This window comes from Carassius carassius, chromosome 24 (assembly GCF_963082965.1).
Source record: "Carassius carassius chromosome 24, fCarCar2.1, whole genome shotgun sequence".
In the NCBI taxonomy this organism is placed as follows: Eukaryota; Metazoa; Chordata; class Actinopteri; order Cypriniformes; family Cyprinidae; genus Carassius; species Carassius carassius.
The window spans coordinates 2,164,121-2,187,301 of NC_081778.1; the positions used below are offsets into that span (position 1 = coordinate 2,164,121).

At 36.3% G+C, this 23,181-nt stretch overlaps 1 protein-coding gene across 5 annotated transcripts in view; it reads right to left on the reverse strand.

The window, feature by feature from the left end:
- The window catches only part of LOC132102703 (plectin-like), a 128,064-nt gene that overhangs the window by 36,121 nt on the left and 68,762 nt on the right, over positions 1-23,181 (reverse strand). For 4 of the 5 annotated variants that reach the window (XM_059507313.1, XM_059507315.1, XM_059507312.1 and 1 more), the window contains 5 exons: positions 9,113-9,174; positions 5,120-5,209; positions 3,337-3,414; positions 2,872-2,964; positions 976-1,142 (listed from right to left, as the gene is read on the reverse strand). In XM_059507313.1, the coding sequence (XP_059363296.1) occupies positions 976-1,142; positions 2,872-2,964; positions 3,337-3,414; positions 5,120-5,209; positions 9,113-9,174 (490 nt within the window). Of the gene's footprint in view, positions 1-975; positions 1,143-2,871; positions 2,965-3,336; positions 3,415-5,119; positions 5,210-9,112; positions 9,175-11,925; positions 12,241-23,181 lie in introns of those variants that run through there. The other variant, XM_059507314.1, reaches the window with a different exon arrangement.

A 23,181-nucleotide genomic window follows, 5' to 3' on the forward strand; every position in this document is an offset into this window, starting at 1 on the left:
ATCTGTGTGGCATGTGTGAACAGTTGTCTACCATTTACAAAAAATCATTCATTTAATTGATGCTCATATAAAGTAGTCCCTACAACTTCTTCAAAATTACATTCCTATATTTTAGCTTTTAAAACTGCTACTAATTGACCTTTATTGCTTCTTACTTAAAACATCCTGATTTTAATTTATATACTTTCTAATGAGGCTTTCTCAAGCCAACATAAAGTTTGTCTGGACAAACTTTTTTTTATGTAGTTGTCCTCTGCTGTAATTCTCAAATCTCTTTTACATTTGCATACACTTGAAAATGCAGTGTCAAGGCACATCTACAGTAGTATATCTCATAACTGTTTCTTGAGCTCAGGAGCCCATCATCACCATTATACTGTATATACAAGAGCAGCTCAGAACCTCTGCATTATATCTCTTTTGGCATTATATCTTTTCAAAAATAACTGCAAACAAAGTTAAAATGCATTATAATATTTGAAGGTCTGTTTTTCTTGTTCTTTAATGCATTATACTTTCTAAAGGGGTAACGATGAATAGATAATGTATTATAACGGTGCTTACAATTATTCCAGAGGTCATATGATGCATTATAATGTGCATTACAAGTCCTTTGAAATGTTTGAACTTCAAAGGCTGATTAAACTCTAGAAGACTGTGAGTATAAGCACTGATTTGACTCGTCTGCGCTCAGAGCATTTATCTCCACAAAAATATGTGCTGAATTCAGATCAGAAGACTTTACTCCAAGTCTGATCGAGAGTGGAGTTCAAATTTGCATCAGGTAGCACTTTTCTTTATTCCAACATTGCTAAAAGAAGGCTGTAATTTTGAGAACCTCTGAGACTAATGATAAATATTTGAAGGAAATATCAAGAAACACCCCAAAAAAATTATAATTCTGTAACAATGCACCAGCGACATCTACTACTTTAGCCAAACACCAATCTTGAGATGTGGTACACAGGCACTTACTCGTGTTTGTGTATAACAGCGTTGAAGAGCTTTCCGTCCCTCCAGCTAGTGGTGAAGTTATCGCAGCGGACACCAGAGTAACCCTCCACCATCCGCTGAGACCAGAGAAGCAGCTTCTCCTTCGCTGACATATCATCTGACTGACCGTTCACCTGGATATCTGAAATCTACCAGCCCAGAAAAATGAGTTGCATGGATTTAATAACAAGTGGCAGCAGCAGCCATATGTTTATCATATGCAAATCAATAATTAATTAAACTGGTTGATTTTACACAAAAATTATAGTCATGCACTACAATAACAATTCAGCCCCAATGAATACCATTGACCTCCTAGGACCCCTCTGAGGCCAGTTATTATACTTTATCCATGAATAAGTGTTGCAATAACAATGCAGTTCATTAAAGGAAAACCCAATCAGCTTGGGCATTGGTTTACGGCGAGTGTTTGGGTAAGCTATACATATAACTTGCCAAGCCATAAGCTCAATTTGAATCATTTAAACAACAGTATCTGCCACAAAGAGCTCAAACAGAAAAACTTTGTGCATTTGTACAGGAAAACATTGTGCATTTTTAGTCTAAATCTAGTTAATAAAACAAGCATTAGACTAGATACTATATGTTTTTTTCAAAAAAAAAAAAAAAGACAAAAACTATATTTCTGGCAACACTGAGAGAATCTAACAATTTGGTTTCAATGAACCATTTACAAAACAAGCGTCTGAATAATTCAGTTGACTAAAATAAATGTCAGACAACAAACTCAGACTAGAAGAGTGTGTTTGAATTTAGCTTTTCATGTTTGTAATTGTGCATGTGCAATACAACATGCCATTGAAAACAGTGCACTTTTTCTTGCTACAATACTACGTTCAGAAAAGTAGCTTCTTATTGAAAACTGTGCTATTTTGATAACGCTTTCACAATGACAGATGTTGTACAGTTGTAGAAACACTGTTTTAAGGCTTCAATTTGAACAAATTATGGTGACCAAATGTGATATTTAAACCTAACTTTAAGGAAATTAACATATTTTAAATATGCTGCTTTTCTATCCTTATTTTTAAATACCCTCTATGTTAATAAGAAATCATTAGATATTGTTCAATGCCAAGCACAATGATCTTTAAGCAAAATGTTGGCACCATCTTCAGTAAATCCCTTTGCGTGAGATTCTCTTCTTGGTCAGGCTACCTCCATAAAGAGAAAACTCTTTTATTTCTTGAGGAAGTGGGCAGGAGTCCATACACCAAACCTCTTCACAAACCTCTCTACTTCTGCTGTACCAGAAGTCCTGACAACCTATTTTGTCAATCCAAGGAAATTAAATTCCCTCAAACGCGTGAAGAACATACTCAAGAAGCACAATCGGCTGAATTTGTGTCAGTCTCCTGGCAGCTGTATTGTGACTGAGTTTTTATATTGTTTGAGGTGGAATAAATCAGGGTGTGATTGTAATTGAACACCTTGAACAACAGATTCACGTTATTTAGATCTACAACCCATCCTGGATATTAGATTATGAAATTAGATTAGCTCAAAGACTCTCAATTCCTCATGGCGCCTGAGACACTGCACAGATTCGTCAAGAGAATCAAACAAACTGCTTTGTTTTCACATACTAAGACTGCTGTGGTCGGATCGTCATGGATATTCCTGATTAAAGTAGGATTTAAAACAAGAACAACAAAAACAACATTTTATTTGCATGAGGCAGATACTGGTTTGAAGCAAAAAAACTATTGACCCCGTTGAGGTTTGATTGGAAATCATAAAATCAATATGACCCAAAGAATCAATTGAATCAGTGATTAATCAGACTGATTTGAAGCCCGGGGGAGGAGGAGGAGGAGGTAAATGGTATGGGAACTCAACACTGACAGAACAGGAGACCTGGAAGTGGAGGATGATGGTCCATATGAGACCCAATGTCAGCTTTGGGTTCCCGTCGGCAATGTCATCGTTCCTGATGTTCACCAGCTTCACCTGTGATTTACAGAGAAGAAAATTTCACATTTGAGTTTATGATGAATTTAAATGACTTACAGTACTTCTGTAAAACACTCAAGGATGCATTCAAAGCAAAATACTCTTGTTGCTCTTTTCCACACCATGAAAGTGACCAGTTACTAGGACTGATGATGCAAATGGATTTTTACAATTCTTTGATGGTCAGTTTTGCTGTGAACAGAATATGGTCTCAATTAACTAATATTTTATGTAAGGGAGCAGCTAGGACAATCTGCTAAATGTCTCCTTTGGTAATCCACGGATGATGGAAAACAAACGATGTTGAATAAAGAAAATTTGGACAAACTATCCTTTTAACTGAGTTTGCAAGTTGAGATGTTCTCATACCTGCCGGTGTCTGAGGAAATCCAGTGCTATCTGCACATTCTGCAGTTTGTGGAATCGCATGCGTCCTCTCTCACGAGGCTGTGGAGACAGACCGAGAGTCAATAAGACACATGACATTGTTGACAGGAAGGATGAGACTGAGACGTGTCCTTGAGTGCCCAGAGAAGCTGGTCTAATTGAAGGAAGAATGAAAAACAAGATGACCTTTATGAGCACGCTAAGAAAAGACATCAAAGACCCAATGAAATTAAAACGTTGTGTTTTAGGGGGTTTTAGTCCATGTCAGTTAGCATTGAGCACATCTGTATGCTGGGTGACGGAAAAACTAAATCTGCATTTAAAATACTGTTTTTATTTTCTGATTCATGATGCGATCTTGAGCATAAACAAATCAAATAAACTCCACACAAGAATGAGCTCATCCCCAATAAATAATACCTGCTGTGATATGCCACGCCCCAACTTCCTGTTTCAGTAAGAAATACGTCAACACAGACAATGCAATTAAAAAAATATATAAAATGCACATTGAGTCATTTCATGGGGTCTTCAAGACTATTTGACAGAATTGATGGTCTTGTGGCTTTAACATGATATAATATTGTGGATGAATGCTAAATACTGCTGAATGCAAATATATATATATATATATATTGCATTATAGGAAATAACTCAAAACATCTGATTCGCCAAACACACTCCAACATGTTTTTATGACCTGAACAACTTTAACTTAAAAAAAGCATGTCTTGCACAAACATGTTTCTCTACACTTATATTCAATTCTACATATATTGCTTCAAAATGAATGTGGATTTATTTGGCAGTCACTTAGATTTCATTCATTCGCTGTATCGGTCACACACCCAAACCATGACGAGGTTCAGATAGATGGTGTCATAAAGAGAAACAGCATCAGTCATGTGCAAGCAGAACCGAGTAAGAGTAAATGAAACAGGGCTACTGCAATGTTATTCAGAACTGTCAAATCTCAAAATAAAAGTAAAAAAGCAAAAACATGCTTTATTAAGAAAGTAATGCTGTTTTACATAACATAGGTTTATTTATAAAAATGTCATTATTTAGCCGCTGACTGTTGAATATGAGTAAATGAAACGGCTAATGTAATGCTAGTTTCTTTTTTCAAAATAAAAGTCCCTAAATTTAGAATTCTCTCAACATTTATCTACCAACCTGCTGAATAATTACCCTTATTACTTAAATCAGCTGCGATACCTAGCATGTTATAATCTTGAGACATAGCATCAAAGTAAGTCTAATAAGAGCGGCAAACAAATGAAAACAAGACTTCTGGCGGACGTGACATCATGCGCAGGACAGCCACAGTGAGTGACCCATGCCAATGAAGCATCTGCATCACTCACCAACCGCACGCTCCGCACAACGTCCCGCTCCCTCGGCTTGACAAGAGAAGTGCAAAGAGAGCAGACAGAAGTCAAAGGGCAAAGGTCAGGAAAGAGACGGTGGGTCAGGGTCAAATGAAGGTGGAATGAAAGGCACAGAAAGAGTCAAGGAGGCGCCACAGCGATAAAAAAAAAGCCAAAGAGTGACGTTAATGTCTGAGCTACAGCCAACAGATCAAGCAGTTTGATGGCAAGATGTCAAGAATTTTTCTGGAATATCTGAACCCAGTGTTTTGGGTGTGATTCATCAAAACGTATTTTGAATATGAAGACGGTGGGGTGTTTGACCTGGAGGTCTGGATCAGGACTTTGGGTTTGGGCGAGGTCGGAGGTGGAGGAAGAAGCTCGGGTACACTCACCAGCGTCTCTCCGGAGAGGACCTCCAGAAGGGAGATCAGGTTATGTCCATCTCGGAGATCTTCATACAGGTCATTCACGTGACGCTGGGTCTGAGAGAAAAAAAACAAAGATCAATTCATCAGCTCTGCAGAAAGAAAACAACAACCTAGAATATGTGAGCACAAACCCAAATCTAAAGATTTCATTCCTCAACCACAATGCTGACTTACTTAACTTACAACGCTAATCCTAAGAATCATATAATCATATATACAGAAAGGCTGAGCTAGTTGTTTTCTTCCATTCAAGTAAAGTGAATGGCGAGGCCAGTCTCCAAAAATACAACGGACATGTCACTATCCAAGTCCTGTTTGCAGTCACATATATTCCAATTGATTTTTTATGGTAGTTTTTTGTCTTTTTTAGAGCTTAGCAGTTTAAAACCATATCCCCTGTTCTTGTACAGGATAAAAACAGAAGCATAGATATTCTGGCTAACATGCAACTTTGTGGTTAAAATGAAAATATGATCATATTATAATTTTAGGGTATCTGAAACAGTTAAGACTCCAAAACTGTGCAGCTGGAGCAGGGACTCTAAACAGAAGTATGCATGTCTCTTGTTAAGAGGGGGACCCTGAATTCAAAGTGATTGATTTGTGTTTTGCTCAGTGAGTACAGGACAGAGAGACGCATGGCTGCAGGCAGAAGAAAATCCTAAAAGTAACAGTTCTGTGATCATTTATTCACCCTCACGTTGCTAGTGTTATTTTAGTATCATTGATATATATTGCAGGTTTTGTTAAAATTTTAATTTAGACTGCATTTTTTATTTTCAGTCATTTTAGTTCAAGTTTTATTAATTTTGTTGTTTGCTATTTTAGTTTTTTAATGTCTATGAAGTTTTTATTATTTTTTATTTATAAGTTTATTTAGCTATTTTAGTACATTTGTGTTAAAATTAGAAATGTTGAGAAATATAGCTGGAATAAAATGTTTTTTTTAATTCATTTTCATTACCTTTATTTTATTTAAAGTAAAAGATTATTCATTTTTTTGTTTGTTTTGTTTTAGTTATTATTATTTATTTTTTTTACTATAATTGCAATCAAATCTGTCACGTGTCAGGAAGGACAAAAGAACAAAATAAAAGTGTGTATTCATATATATATAAATTAAAACTAAAACTAAAGCCATAAAAAAACATATTTTTTTGTTTCTTGAAATAGATGTACTAAAACTTTGTTTTTTTTTTTTGGGGGGGGGGGGGGGGGTAGATGGGTTGATAAATGACAAAAACTCAAATTAAAATTCAAATGAACATAGAAAAAAAAAATGTTTGAAACCAAAGAATCTCGATGATACTCCAGAAGTTGAAAAGAGCTAAATTCCTTCAAAGATTATCTGCTGAAATCATGAAATCAAAAATCTACGGCAAACTGCATTGTGTCAAATCTGACACAGAAGTTTAAACATGTAATGGAAAATAATAGTTTATAATAAGGTTATAATGTTTTTGTTGTGACACTCATGGTCACACAAAATATACAAAAATGTATGGAAAAATAACTGCATATGGGTTTGGAACAACATGCCAGGTGAATGAATGATGACAGGATTTAAGGATCAACTGTTTTTGTTTTACTAAAAGTGGAACACAGCAAAGCCTAAAGACTAAAACGAATGGCAACTAATGAGTCATTTTTCAAGCTGTGAGCATCATTCTACATTCCTCATGTGACAACAGAAGAGCCTCGGGGAGGTCAGGAGGACTGAACATGCGTGTGAGAGAGCAGAGCATGCTGGGACACGCTGACAGAGGGACCTACCTCAGCTCTCCGGTGCTGGAGGACGAGGAGAGAAGAGCACAGACCGATGAATGGAGTTACAATGATTAGAAATGGAAAAAAGAAGGGAAAGTTGAATGATGAAGGACAACAGTAAGATTAGTATGACTTGAAAACTGATGCTGGAATGACATCAGTTACGTATATGACTGAAAACTCAATTTGGCTTCTACAGAAAAATACAAATCAAAGCATGAGGGTGAGTAAATAGATACTCTTTTCAATCTTGAAAACGTAACTTTTTTACAACTATCAATATGATATAAAATGTTCAGTATTGCTATTACATTTATTACAAGTAGGAAAGCAGAGCTCATATTGAGCCACTAGAGGTCTCTGGTGATGCATTAAATATGATGAACACAGCCACAGATCTATTCTATAACCTCACACACTGTCTATTATGATTGCAATGAGTTTCATCACAATCAATGACTCTTTGCGTAAATATCACAGTCTGTGTAAGAGTCCTGCCCTAACCAACGTATGGATAATAAGTCTTATTTCTACCATCTATCTCCATATATTCAATCCTCACACTTACTCAGCTCAATCAGCACAAAGCAATAAAACCCTCTAATAAGTGCTAGATAACAGCTGATGACAGGGACAAACCACAGCGCAAACTGTTTTGGTGATCTCTAAGTGTTTGTCAAGGTCAAACTCAAACATTAAGTCAGCAAATATAGATGCGTCAGTGATGATAACAGCCAGATTATTATAAAATAAGGGCTTATGTTTGAGAGTACAAAGGGTGAAAACATAATCAGTGTTTGTAGTAAATACAACTGATTAGAACATTTGCTGCCAAGTAAAATGATAGGTTTATGTAGGTGTGCCCTGGATGAATGCACATCGTTAAATCACTCAGTAATATGTGAATCAATTATAATTAATATAACATGCAGTATATAAATCAACTTACTCCGACACATGTGCTAATGTTGGCTGCATGGACTGACAAGTGTTTATACCCTGAATATGATATTATGCATGCTGCAAAATGAATTCAGATGTTCATGGCATGCAGGTTTGATTGATTTGAAGTGCTAATAACCTTCAGTCTTGTCCAGCGTTACATTTCCATTATCTTTTGTTTGGATTTTCAACACACTCCCTTTCTGTCTAAATACTAGACATTTCAGACTAGACGATGATAGACGAGCTGCGTGTAGATTTATCACTTGTGTGGTCAGGATATGATCTGCTTCTCTACAAATATCACACTGAAATCATGTTCAGCCCAACAGCTGTTATGGCTCCAAAAAGGAAGAGACTTTAAGATGGGTACATTAGTTTCTAAACTGGGTGTTGTGATATCGGTGGTTAAAAATCGTACTGGTAACCAATAGTAGTAGTATGGATTGGCAATACACTGGGAGACGTGATTATCTCTAGTTTTATCCCTCTATCGTGGTTATGCTCACATGACGTTGCAGTCAAGCACTGTAATAAAAGTTGATGTGTTTTGAGCCTTTGTTAAAGCAATGTTACATCATTATAGTGCAATAAAACATGAGAGAACCAGACCCTCGCACACTGTTAAATATATATATTTGTTTTTTTTGGGAGGGGGGGGGGGGGGGGTAAATGGGTTGATAAATGACAAAAACTCAAATTAAAAATTCAAATGAAAATAGAAAAAAAAAAAATTTGATGATACTCAAAGAATCTCGATGATACTAAAACAACACGTTTTTAATCAGCTGTCTATGTGTGCACTCCCAGAAAACCTTATCACACAGTGTTAAACTATTTATTTTTCATGCTTTATTGCACACTAGTTTTTACTGTACATAGTTAGGCTATTATTAGTTTTTGTAACAAACATTACTTCCATTAAAAATACATTGTGATATCATTATATTTCAATATAACAATATATAAGCTGTTGGTCATATCGCCGTTCGCAGGTTCAAACCACAAACTAAAAGCGTTGATCCATGGATTGAATTACAGGGCTGAACATATGATACTTGTGCTGCAGAAGTGTAATGTGAGTTGCATTGGATTTGTTTGTGGAAATGACAATATCACTGTAATTAAACAACAGTAAAATCACAATTTGAACATGAATGGATGAGGACCAGAAATGGAAGAACAGAATCAAGAATCACTGCTCATTTTACCTTGAACAATTGCAATCAATAATTAACATAATTGTACCTTTATTAAGTGTTTGTTCACCCATTTTGTGAAAGTCTTCTTCTGCACTTTGTCCCGTTCATCTGAAAAAAAGAAACAAAAAAGAAGATTCGGATTCGGATTCAGCATTGTTTAGAGTAAATGAAGGATTTTCAAGTGTGTCATTTTATTAATTTAGATTTTTGATGTTAAGGTTTAAAATGCTAAATCCCTATAGATAAACAATTCACAGGTTCATTTCACTGAAAAGTGCAATACCGTATCTCAGCCCAAAACAACACTGATGCAATGCAGCCACTACTGTGAGTGTGTTTCAAACCTGACTGTTTAATAAAGAAACAGCCAAACTGCAAGTGAAGAGACAAGTGCAACAAATTAAAACCCAGTGAGGATGCTTTTTTACTTTTTTTTAATTATTATTAGTTCCTTTTGTGTGGGAATGCCTCCCATCTCCTACCAAACTATTAAATCCCAGCATCACTGAGGCACACCCATGTGAGAAAGCCTGAGTAAAGCTGCAGAGTAATGACTGCAGGAGATGTCTAGGCAGCTCCATTGTCAAGTGAAGACAGAGCACAGGTTCAGAGGGAAGAAAACACAAAGCACTGAGGCCTCAGGCTGGGAAAATTCCCCATGAAGTGTGCATCACTCATGACTAACTGAAGAGCACAGACACACCCACAGCCTGCAGAATCCTGAAACACACTGCCAACACTTGCAAAACATTGCAGCTCCATGCTGTTCAGAGAAAGGCTGTGATCTGAAGCGCCATGCTCACAAATCATGGTTAAAGTTTGCTAGTAAAGTTGATCACTTTTTCTATAAGGTGGCCTTAACTACAGAATTATGTAGCTAACCATTTGAAACATACATGGTGGTGCATTGTAATTACATTAAAAGTACTTCATTAACACATGTAATTACACGTTAACTCTACCCCTAACTGTAACTCAACCCTCATCACAAAACCTAACCCTCTGAAACTCATAACCCTAACTTTTCTTCTAAAGCTAACCACACTGCAAACTCAACAGAAGGAAATGTGGGAATTTTTCAGAACATTTACTTACACAGTAAATCCATAATTTTGGGGGTACTTATTGTTAAAAAAACATATACTGTAAACTGTGACTGCAAAGTTAGTCTTCAAAGTACAAGGTGAAATAAAATACACATTTGTGAAAAAAAACACACAAAATGACATGCTAAAGCATGAAAAATAAGAGTCTATGATAGAGATTGTGATATACCTCTTCCTGGGAGCAAGTACAAAAACAGCTGTAAACTCCAATCATATCTCAGCTAGAGTTTATCTAATCATGAACAGGATTGGGAAGATGGTTGAACCTGAAGAGAACAAACTGAACTGATGACATCACGTGCACAGAACATCCCAACCCCATCCCTGGTTTGAAGGATGTTAATGACTGATCATTTTTTGATGGTGCATTTTGCAGCAAGGACTGAAAGACGTTTAAAGATACAATAGAAATCAAGCATCAAGCAATCCTGTAGAAATGCATGAGCCAAAGCATGGAGAAATTTACCTATCCCGCACCTAAATCCAATTCATTTATGCTTCTGTGGAATGCAGTGGAATCAATACTTGGAGCCATTTTTTCAAGTGCAACAGGATACTTCAATGCATAATATGACAGACAATAGAAATGTGTTTGCTGAGTGATTCAGCCTCAGACGCGCCCGCAGGACTTCTGCTTCTGTTGGGTGGAGCATGATGAGCATATTATGAAACATCATTACCATGGTGACTATCAAGGGAGGAGGCAGTGAACCTTGACCTCTGACTCCCCTTTAGTGTTTGAAGAGTCTTACAGCGGGTTATGATGATGATGTGGATGATTACGAGCACCAGTACGGGGGTCGTCGACAGATCTTTCTATCCTCTCACACGTATAAAGTTACAGCACTGATGTTTAAACCAACGCCCTTGTGATTCAGCGCACAACTCCTGCCCTCTGGGGTGTGTGAGGCATGCATATAAAATTGATTTTTAGCAACTGATATTTAATGCAGTGATAGGTATACAGATATAGTGTCAAATGCACTTTCTCTGTTTGCTCAGCACTGTTCGCTGATGACACGCTGAACGAGCCAATCAGGTGCAGGACATAACACATCTTATCACTGGTAAATATAAGTCATCAGTTTAAATCTTGAGGAAATGGCCTTGTGAGACAGCTTCTGTATGAGATGTTTATTATAGTGCAATTTAAAGGCACCTGTGCAGAGCAATGACATTTTACAAACACTATAAGTCTAGTGATAAACCTTAGGTTTTTTATTACAGATCTCATGTGAAATATCTTATAATAAGGTCTAATGTAATCCTGTTTGCTCACAAGATTGCATTCAAAAAGGGGGAAAATATTTTTCTCATGGTTGGTGAACGAGAATAATACATTGAGTGGCGAAACATCCTAGATTTCCTGGACCCTAGACTGACATTGGAGGAATGAAACTGAAATGAATTCTTAAATAAAGTCCAAAGTTAGGGTCTTAATCTTACACAGTTTCACTTCTCAATCAGATTTATCTTGTTATACGAATGGGTTACACTTTATTTCGACAGTCCACTTTAGACATGCTACTAACTGTAGGTAAGTTTATAACTAACTCTCATTGGAGTACTAGTAGACTGTCAGGTTAGTGTTGGTAGAATAAGTTGACATGTTAGCTAAGAATGTTCCAATAATTTAACAAGAAACCACAACAAAAAGACTGACCATAAATCTGTGACCTAGAGATCTGACTTCTACAAAGCAGAAATCTCTCTTCCGACATGAGCAGGTGTATCAGAAAGCTTCCCTAAGTACCTTTCCTGCCATCCAAGGCTTTCAGCACTCCCTGATAGTGCATGTCATCTGAAGGGATCCTCTCCCTCTCCAGGCTGTCTGCCGAATATTCCCTCCGTCTCTGTTGCGAACTCATCTTCTTTACGTCACGCTAATACAGAGTCACAAACCACAGCTCTTTACAAGCTCCTTATCTTCACTTCTCCAAGTGGAAAGTTGCAGCGATGTTCCCGTTAAGACTCTCCGTTCTGCTTTCTTTAAGTTTAATTCCTGCTGTCCATCTTCAAACTCTTGTAAATGATGCCACCAGCTACAGGTTGTGCTGCTCTCTTGTGCTGTTCGGACTGCAGAGAGACATGGAGGGCATTGCGGGATACGCTTGGCTCCGCCTCAGCCCCAAATTGTCATGTTGGCTGAGCCGAGGCAGGAAGAAGGTGTGGAATCAGGGAAAGTGAGTGGGAAGGTGTGTCCACCAGCATGCCTCATCTAGAGTCCCACACCCTCTCCATACACACACACACACACTAAATCATCACAGTCTCTAAAGAATAACGCAACAGGAAGCTGAGAGTTGAGAGTTGTGTAACTAAACGAGTGTGTAGCACTGATCAAAAGTGTCATAACAGGAACAAGATTGCACAAAGATGCTCTAAGACTACTCATGCCAATAGGCATCACACAAACACACACACACACACACACACACATATGCACGCACGCCTCTCTAATGATTAACCACTGTGACATACCTGAGCGGTTGGGCAAGTATGAGTAACTGAGGCAGGGTGAGGCTCTGGGATGGGCTGCTCAGGTCTACACACGCTGGAGATTAACAGTAAAATACATAACCAGAGGCTGCAAAATCAACAGCCAGGAATACAAAGAGAACTCTTTATGAGAATCATTTCTTTCCTGTTTGCATATGTGACCGTGCTGAAGCTGCACGTGCACCGTCTTCCATTCACTAATGAGAGTCAAGCTGTAAATAAAACAGAATACTATTTCAGTCTCTCCACTTCATGATTTCACCTTAATCCCATGTGTTACTCACAACAGGTGACGAGTGACAGCTCTGCTCATGTCATAAAGACATAAACCTAGAGGTCAGAAGATGAAGATGAGGATGAGGCGTTCATCACACGCTCATCATCTGAACTCAATCTGTCCAGGCTCGCTGAACTGTAACAGTGTTTGCAGGAGTGTCCATCTTTTACGAGGTCTGACATACTCCTTAGCGGATATGGAAGCTGACGCCTTCATTTTATAGACGTCTAAATGTCTGTTGATAATGAAGAAAGTATTAAGGTGTGGCACAAAAAACTACCTACACCTATAATAGCATTCACAACTTTTTTTTTTTTTTACATTTTCTTCAGTTTATGATTTAAAAGAAATACAATTCACAGTGATTTCTAGTTATGTAACCTTAAATAGGTAAAAATTATTTATCTGTGTATTTATATATGTATGCATGCATGTTTTGGGATTTTTTATTTTATTTTAATACATCACAGATACATACAATTGATCAAAAGTGACAGTGCAGACATTTATAATGTGACAAAAGGTTTCTATTTCAAATAAGCGCTGTTCTTTTGAACTTTTTATTCATCTGTGAATCCTGAAATATAAAATGCATCACAGTTTCCACAAAAATATTGTGATCTTTTCAACATTGGTAATAATCAGAAATGTTTCTTGAGCGGTAAATCATCATATTTTCATGATTTCTGAAGATCATGTGACACTGAAGACTGGAGGAATGATGCTGAAAATACAGCGGAGCATCACAGAAATACATTACAGTTTAATATATATATTCACATAGAGAACAGCTTTTTAAAATTGTTATTGTGTTTCATAATATTACCAAATAATATTGACTGACTACTTTTATATTTACACAAGTATCTAACCTCATATTAGCTTTGACCCTCCTTATTATATAATTACTAGACATTTGATTCAAATTGGTCAATTATATAATGATATTGATTTTATTTATGCGATGCTCTTTTCATGTGTTGTAGCAATGGAGGTCACAAGATAACCAGCAGTTTCCACCCAGCATGACATCACTCACAGACCAGCTGATACTTCACTGCTGAGCTCTGATTGGCCGGATTAACAATGAGTGCTTCTGAAGACATTAGTTCACAAGATACACGGCTTTATACAAATACAGCCTTTGAAGATGTTCAAGAGCTTTGTTTGAGACACGTAATATCCTTCAGCACACCCATATATTCAGATGAACTCGTCCTTAAATGACATCTAAAACAAAAGTGTTCTCGGCCAGAGCTGCAGTGTGGAGCAGGCTTTATTCCAGCAGTCAAGTCTACACAAGACGAATCATTCAAACACGCAGGGTGAAGCATGATGCACTTTCTGAATCAGTATCAAGCATTCATCTTTCCGCCTCACACACACACACACACACACCCCAGGTCTTGCTGTGAACCACATGCACACCTGTGTGCTGTGTGGACCTCTGGATGAGAGATCAGATGAGAAGATGTGGCCAAAAGTCAACGTGAGCCAGTCAGAAAAAGTCTGCATATGTGTTTTTTGTAATTAGTAGTCTTATATAGTATGATTTAGAGGATATGGAGGAGAAAATAAACACCGCAAATGTTTTATTTCGGATGGCCAAGCTCTTCTGCAGATGCTGATGTTTACATGGACAAAAAGTAAGAGTAAATTCAGATGATTGTGATGTAAATCAATTAGATATTTATAACAGTAGAGCTGACATAAATGATCTAAATATCAGTCGTTACTCTGTATCTCCAGTAATGTGTCTGAGTAAGATGAGATTTAATGATCCGAACATATAACGCAATGCAATCCAGTGATGATTGAGAGATGAAGAAACAAACGCTCCTCAAAAGATCCTGAGGATCAGATCTGAGACTCTAAAACATGATTGATGGAGAATCAAGTAAAGCCGAGCTGCTTCAAGTGTTCATCTGGAAACATTACTGCACTTATTCTGATGATTACTTGATAAAAAGCAGAAAATATTTGACGGCAAAAAGACACGTGAAGCACGAGCCAAAGTTGGACTTCTGTACAATTACACAAAAAGATCTTTAACTTGATAAAAGTCTAAACTATAAATCAAACAACAGAAGGCATGGAGTAGATACTGTTAACAGCAAAGTTCTGATCATGTCGATCATTTGGAGGCCTTAGAAATGTGATCCACTAAGCTTTACGGGCTTAATCATGTTCCCTTCAGGTACAGGCAGAGCTGAGAGTGTATAGAAGCAACCTGGAACATCACAGATACTTCACACATAAAGAGACTGATGTTGGGAACTCCACACATTCCCGTGTTAGGTGTAACCAAACCACATTAGCTGTGAAAGTGCCTCCCAATCCCTTTCCCGTTGGATCTCTGTGTGTGTGTGTGTGTGTGTCTCTCTGCCTGTGAGAGCGTGTAGATGGATGTCTGTCTTTCTGAGTGTGTGTCACGCCTGGAGAGAGAGGATTGTGTGCAGATCTGCTTTGATCACAGACACACCCTGTCCTTCCCGACCAGAACAACACGGACACCTGAGCGCTTCTTCTCCCGCTCCATAACATGCTTCTACTTTTTAATGTGATTTCCATTCGCTCCATTCCGAGAGCCAAGGAGAGCATCAGTGCGTATCTACATGTTGTGATGTGATAGCCAGCACTGGGGAAATCTGAGTTTAGCTGGAGATTCACAACAGGACATCAACAGCAGCAGCTGAGATCTAAAATAACCCATTAGAGCTTCTGCGCTTGGGAAACAGACAGAGCTGCCAAACACTTCTGCAAACTCACTCACAGGCCTCTTAAAAATGATGACATGCACTTCAAACCCGTAATATAAGACACATATCAAAGTCATGAAATCAAAATCACTAGATTAACTTTCTCATTCGATTCGATTCATCAGTTATTTCAAGTAATAATAAACCAGCCTTTTCTCTGAAATTTTTAATCTGCGTGTAAAAACTTGCTCTGACACAACTTTATTTTTCCCCTGAAGTCAAACATGTTTCAGTCTGTCTGCTATGAATCCTGCATGTCTTGTGAAATTGGTAGGAGTGACTTAAAAAATAAAATAATTTCAAAAGCCCTGTTTCCCTGTCTCCAAACTAACCAGGTCCCATGTGAGAAATATTAGAGGAGGTCAAACTTTTGCAAGGGAAAGGGAATTTTGCTAGTAGTTTTCATACATTACAATTAGTTAAATAAAGATACATTTAATGATTTATTAATTGATACATTTCACTAATATAAAATATGTAATTTTCAATATGGAATTGTTACATTAGTTTATATAAAATGATTAAATATCTCTCTTAGTGTTCATGCAACCAAAATTTACCTTATTTTCGAATTTAATGCATCCTGTTCTGTGCGTGATTCATTAGTGACTTTTTTATTCATAATTTATTAAAATCTATATATATAAAAAACTTGCTCTGTTTTGACTTTTCTGCAATTTTCTCAGAAATCATTTACTTTATTAAAAAAAATTGGCTTTGGTCAGGGTTTCACGTTGACTTTAAATATTTGTCTCCCTCTTCTGGACAATAATTAGGACATAACCGTAAAACACTTGGCAGTTCATTTTACAATAGCTGAGGTAAACATCTTCTAGAGAAGAAAGTGTGATTGACCTGCATGAGATCAGCTGAAAACTATGAGACGACGTCTGCTTTTGACTGCACTGCCTTGGTGACATAATAAGAGAAGCTGACGGTGCAGAGAGGATGATATCTGAGAAGAGCTGTCCAAACACACAGGAGCCATGGCTGCAGATGAGAAAAACACTCTTACTCATTCATGTCTGACCGCACTGGGAGGAGGATTCATCACTTATTGTGAAATTACTTCACAAACCAAAATACATCTAGATGAGTGAGTGCTAGATCACATCAGCTTCTTACGTCAAATCCAAATGTGTTTATGAGTAATAGATCATGAAACCATGGGCTTTTCCAGCACCCAGAATATTCTGTGTAAACCCCCAGCTTTATGACCTTGTGCATATTATTCAATTGGGATGCCTGTTTTATCAATAATAAAATGTGTGTTTGAGGAGGAGAATAATGTCAGATGAACATTTCAATGTTAGCTTCAGTAAAAGCGAAGGACATTTTTAAAGTATCATCTGTCTTGTTTCATGCTGTAACACATCTTCAGTGAAACAAAGTTATAGCAGTGGAGTATTAAACTGAGACTTATCCACAAACGCTATATCCACAAGAGAATTAAAATGCATACATTGTGCATTTACAATACATTTTCTTTCTCAAATATCATGCATCACTTCCTTTCTGACAGATCTCACTGAAAAAGGTGTGACTGTGAAATGAATGGAAATGACCAGCCGTTTCTTCTAATCCACCTTTAGTAACGGCGTGTGAATCAATCATTTTGGCATGTTTAGTTTTGCTGACATCAATAAAATATTAGCCTTCTACTTAACTCAATGAGGTATACACTGTATTTAAACAGTACTAATCTACACTGTTGTCACATGACCTCACCATATTGTATATGAAAGGCATATAGTCATTTTAGAAATAAATTATTGTGCATTTAGTTTAATCGCATTCAGAAATTCAGCATTCTGTGTCAAGTTAATATAAATCATGTAGTAATAGTATGCAATTCTGAACATAACTAGCCTTAAATAAACTGTTAGTTGCAAATAAATAAATATATATTATATATATTTGATGTAATTCGCAATTCAGAGTTGTGAATTACAATGATATCACAGTCTGCCTTGTGTTCATGTCTCCTGATTATTTACATGAACATAATCAACTCTATCAGCACAATACAGTATTTATAGTGTACTCCAACAAAACAAAACAAACAAATAAATGTTTTGTATTTACACTGCATTTAATTAATGACTAGCGTGATAGAAATGTAGATGCACAAAGGGTTAAGCTCCAGTACTGGAAGTGTAGCGATGGACAGAGGTCAGAATCTGTCATGCATGTAAACACAGAGTCATATAACACCATCATTCTCCCCTTACAAAACACACAACCCACAGGACCAAGAGATTCAGCTACCGTCTTCAACTGATTTATTACAAAACAATGAAGGAATCATCTGTAACAAGAACAGTGCTCTCCTGAATGTGAGGTTTCTGATCAAACAATCAAGAGCTGGAGGCGCAGGAGAGCAGAGATTTCCCAATGCAGATGCCAGCTTCTTTATAAAGGTGTCTAACCTCACTGAGACTACAGAGGACACAAGAACATTTTCAAAGTTAACTTAAATTAAAACCCAACAAAAAACAACCTAATATTACCTGCATTACTAGTTTTTTCTGAGTTTGCAAAAATAACATGTGGCATAATTCTGATTTTATGTGGATATTCAAGACCAAACGGTTTTCTGGTTCATAGAATAGATTAGAATGGAATATGTATACTTATTTCTAATTATCAAAATCATCAAACTTATTTCCATAACCTATGTATCATTACCACAACAGGTGCTCATTTAATATTACCTTAATATATGGAAAAACAGTAGTTTGCTTTTAAATGCATGTGCAGAACCAAATGCATTATGTTTCATTTTTGCCCCCATTATTTAAAAAAAAAAGAAAAAAAGTGTTTCAATTAAATACATTATGTGACCCTGGACCACAAAAACTGTCTTAAGTGTAAATATTTCTAAATTAAGATTTATACATTATATGAAAGCTGAATAAATCATCTCTCCATTGATGTATGGTTTGTTAGGAGGACAATATTTGTCTGAGATACAACTATTTGAAAATCTGGAATTTGTGGGTGCAAAAAAATAAAAATATTGAGAAAATCACCTTTAAAGTTGTCCAAATTAATTATTAGCAATGTATATTACTAATATATATATATATATATATATATATATATATATATATATATGTTTACAGTAGGAAATGTACAAAATATCTTCTTGGAACATGATCTTTACTTAATATTATAATGATTTTTGGCATAAAAGAAAAATGTATCATTTTAACCCATAAAATGTATTGTTGTCTATTGCTACAAATATACCCCAGAGACTTCAGACAGGGTTTGTGCTCCAGGGACACATAATAATAATATAAATAATATAATTGTAGAAGGTGTTGCGGAAATGAGAGAAATTAGTCAAAATCAAATAAAAATGTTAATTTAAAAATATAGATTATATTAAGTAACTGTGCATGACTTTTTATAATTACTTATTACTAAAAATGTGAAATGTATTCAATTTCCTAATGGTATTAACATTTCCAGACTGTTGTGGTAATCAGATTTGTAATGGCTTGGAAAATATGTCCAAAAATGAGTCATAAACAATGCCTGAAAAGATGTCAATTATATATACAGTATGTGTATATATTATTAAATAAGATTAAGATTAAGTAAATCTGGAATGTGTTGTGTTACTTACAGAAATGAAATAATAATGTTCATTTAAAAATAAATATTTTTTGGGAGTTTTAAGTAACTGTGCATGACTGAAAATGTTCTGAATGTTGTGGTAATGATATTTTAGGAAAATACGTAAAAATGTGTTAAAAAGTCGATAAATGTTTTTAAATGGCTCATAAACACTTCAGATCTTGTTTTCAATATCTAAAAAAAGTATTTGTTGATGTAAGTCTTCTTCAAAATCTTTGAAACCAAGATTTCATTAGAATCAGAATAATAATAATCGAACTGGGAAGCTCATAAACCAGTGTGTTTGAACATTTAATATGACTCCAGGGTTGGAAGAACACACCTAGTCTCTCAGGACAAACTAGTTCAAGTATTTCATCAATCCAAAGATAATTATACACCAAAGGCAATCATTAGCACTTTAAAACAACCGCCCATCTTCACAATACAGACCAGTGAAGATCAATATGAAATCAAAAACCGACTCTATTTACTTTCTTCACACATAATCCTGGTCTTCTGAGTGATTCATCAGAGCTGTTCTATATTTAGAACAGAGTATTAGTAGAGGATTACAACACTGGCTGTATAATATCCACTAGCACTTTATTCTGATGGCTCCCAACAGATATTTGACTGCTATAAGTAACTTTACAAGTATGTCAACTACTTCTAACCCTAACAGTCTACTAGTACTCCAATGAGAGTTAGTAAATAAGTTACTAATAGTTAGAAGAATGTGTATCGCAATAAAGTGTAACCATCAATTCTTTCATTTAATTTATTCTGCCTCTGAAACTTTTTGTTGTCATCACTGATTACTTATTTTTCAACCCCTCCGACCATTTAGCTCCATTCTGGTGTGAAAGGTCTACTGGGATTGTAAATGATGTTGACTTTCAGCTCTGTTGCAGCTTCTGTTATATGTTGTGTTACTGTTGTTAACTACAACCAAAACTATCAAAGATACTTGACATTAGATTAGATTATAAATATAAATATCAGATGAAAAACTTGAAACACTTAACTTAATTAGTTGACATATGCAATGCAAAGTGTTTTTACAAACAAGTCATCATAGATGCTGTCCACAAAGCTAAACACAAAACTGAAAAACTTCATTCCTTTGGTAGATTTGGACATACTGTAAGATTCAGCATTGGGTATTGAAGCCAAAGCGACTTTGGAGTTACAGTACTGTATTTCCTGGCGCTCTCTATTATTACAGCGCGAGAGAAGCCTGCTTCAAGCCCGAAGCAGGTGGACGCGTTTTTACAGCTCTCAAATATAGCGCGGTACGGGACACTTCACATTCCCGCGCAGACACAGAGAATTTCCTTCTGAAACCCAACTCTCAGCCCACCACTGTTTAGCACCACAAAACCGTCCGTCAGACCCGGTGAACGTAACTCCTCCAGGAAGAGAGCTCACACCTCATCCACCGCGGGACGGCAAGAAAATAAAAACTAACAAATCAACCAAAACGAAAACACATTACAGATTTAAATATGGAATGGAACTGAGAAGCATTTTGTAAGTCAACAGTGAGAGTTTCCCATCCCACCTCGGCCAACAATGTTTGATACACAAACAAACATAGAGTAAAACACACATATAGTCAAACTCTTGATGTTGTGACCTACCAGGTATGATCTTCATAAAGTCTGAGGAACAGCAAAGGCAGACGACCAGAACAAGAGCGTGTCAATAAAGAAAGAAAAAGAGTCTGGGTTTGTTTGGTGGCCACTGTCCCCTTCTTATTTTTGACGGCCCATGCCTGCTGTCTGGATATGTCAGCACTGCTCCCCGGTGGCTTTGCAATTAGAAGGGCGGAGGCTGGGGGTCGGGACGGGACGGGGCGAGTGGGGAAGGGGAAAACAACTCACTGTGGATATAAATATCAGCCTGGGCACAGATAGAAGCTGATGAAACCCATGGTGGCCTCTTTGAACAGAGATCAGTTTGTTCCTGGATGATGATTGAGTTATTCTATGATATTGCATCACAGTCTGTTGGCTTTATCTGCCCTCAACATTTGCCTTCCATACTGCTGTCAGACACCAAGACGCCAGTTTCATTAAAGATTGTGAGAAATAATTGGCAAAATGCATTGAACTGATAGAATGTACCCTTGTGCGAAAGAACAGCACTTAACTGATTTGAATGTACACTTGTACTTCAAATCTTAAAAGTATATTTAAATAAAACTGTACTTGCAGATAACATGATATTAATGAAATAAAAGGCCACGTAACTGACTTAAAGAGAGACACTTCCACGATGGTTTATTAACACACTTTTAAACAGTAGTAATATCAAATTAAAAGTAATGAAAATGTCATTTAAAAATCATTTGTTGTGCTTTAAAGAAGTACACTTATTTTGATGTGTTGACTAACATACTTGTTTATCATTTTAACTTCAATTTGTTATTAAATGTATCCTTTAAAGGTCCTTTAAAGCGCAACAACGGCATCATTATTACATGTTTCAACAGCAATGACATTAAAGTATATTATACTTTAGCATAAATGTTTGTCAGTGCATTCAACAGAAACACTAACCATGTTTCAAACACAATAGATGTAATTATGAAATTACATATAAAGATGCGCTTACATCCTACTTAAGTGGGTCAAAAAGCACTCTAAAGTTCAGCTAACTGCATTTAATATCAATTTGAACTATAACACATTTTCATTTAATTGAAAAAAAAAATAACAATATGTGTCTTAACACATTACATTAAGATCACACTTAAGTATATTATTTTAAAGTATATAAATACTTATTTTTTTCATTTTAAAGAAAAGCACAGGGTTGCCAATGTTCATGTTTTTTTCATTTCTATATGGAATGGGATTCCTGGCATGACTGGAAATCTCTTGAGCAATATCACAAGTCTTTCGTGGCCACCCGTGAAGCCAGACATGTGTTAAATATAGTAGAGTTTTACACAGCAATCCACTGAAATTAGCATATGGCATTGTGCATTACGGTGTTGACAGAGGGTCAATTTCATTTCCCCCACATGTTTACAGCGCTTATGCAGTTCCTCTGTGAAAGGTTATATTGTGTGTCATTATACATTCACCTGGGGGGGTTGAATGATGTGGATAGAAAAGACTCTAACAACTGTTATTTCAGAGGAATGTCTCATAAATATTTTACATATTGCTGCCTGTAGAAGTACAGATGATTTACTGGGGCATGACTAAGTCTGGAACCACACATTTTTTTTTGTGAAGTAGGCTATTTATCAGATCTCCCAGTTAGTTTTCCTATTTCATAAAGTTAATCTCAGAGCAAGTGCATAATCTCTTGGTTTAGCTAAAACAGTATGATGCAAGAATAAAATGGAGCTACTCGTTTCATACATGAATGCATGTCAACATTAGTAAACAGCTGTCATTAGCAAACCAGGTGTCAGAGTAGCCCATCCACTGACTGACATCCATAAAGATCAAACGGGAAAGCAGATGTAGGGGAGACAGGGCTAGTCGTCAAATGATGAAACAGTATAACAGTAACTAAAACATTTTGAGTCAAAAGTCCAATTGCACAACTGGGTAATGCTGTGAAAATGTTGTATACAAGTTTATGCCATCTTGAATACACTTTCTACATTAAGAGTACATATTTTTACATTTTGAAACATTAAGAATTAACAATGAATAATATTATACTTATAAATGGAACCAATATTAATACAAATGTGTGCAATATTGTGTGTTTTATGTTAACCAGGTTTTAGAACGTTACAGATTGTATCAATTATATAATGTATATGCAAAAAAATCCAATCACATTTTTTAAAAAGCGTTTACAATGAAATTGTGAACTTTCAAAT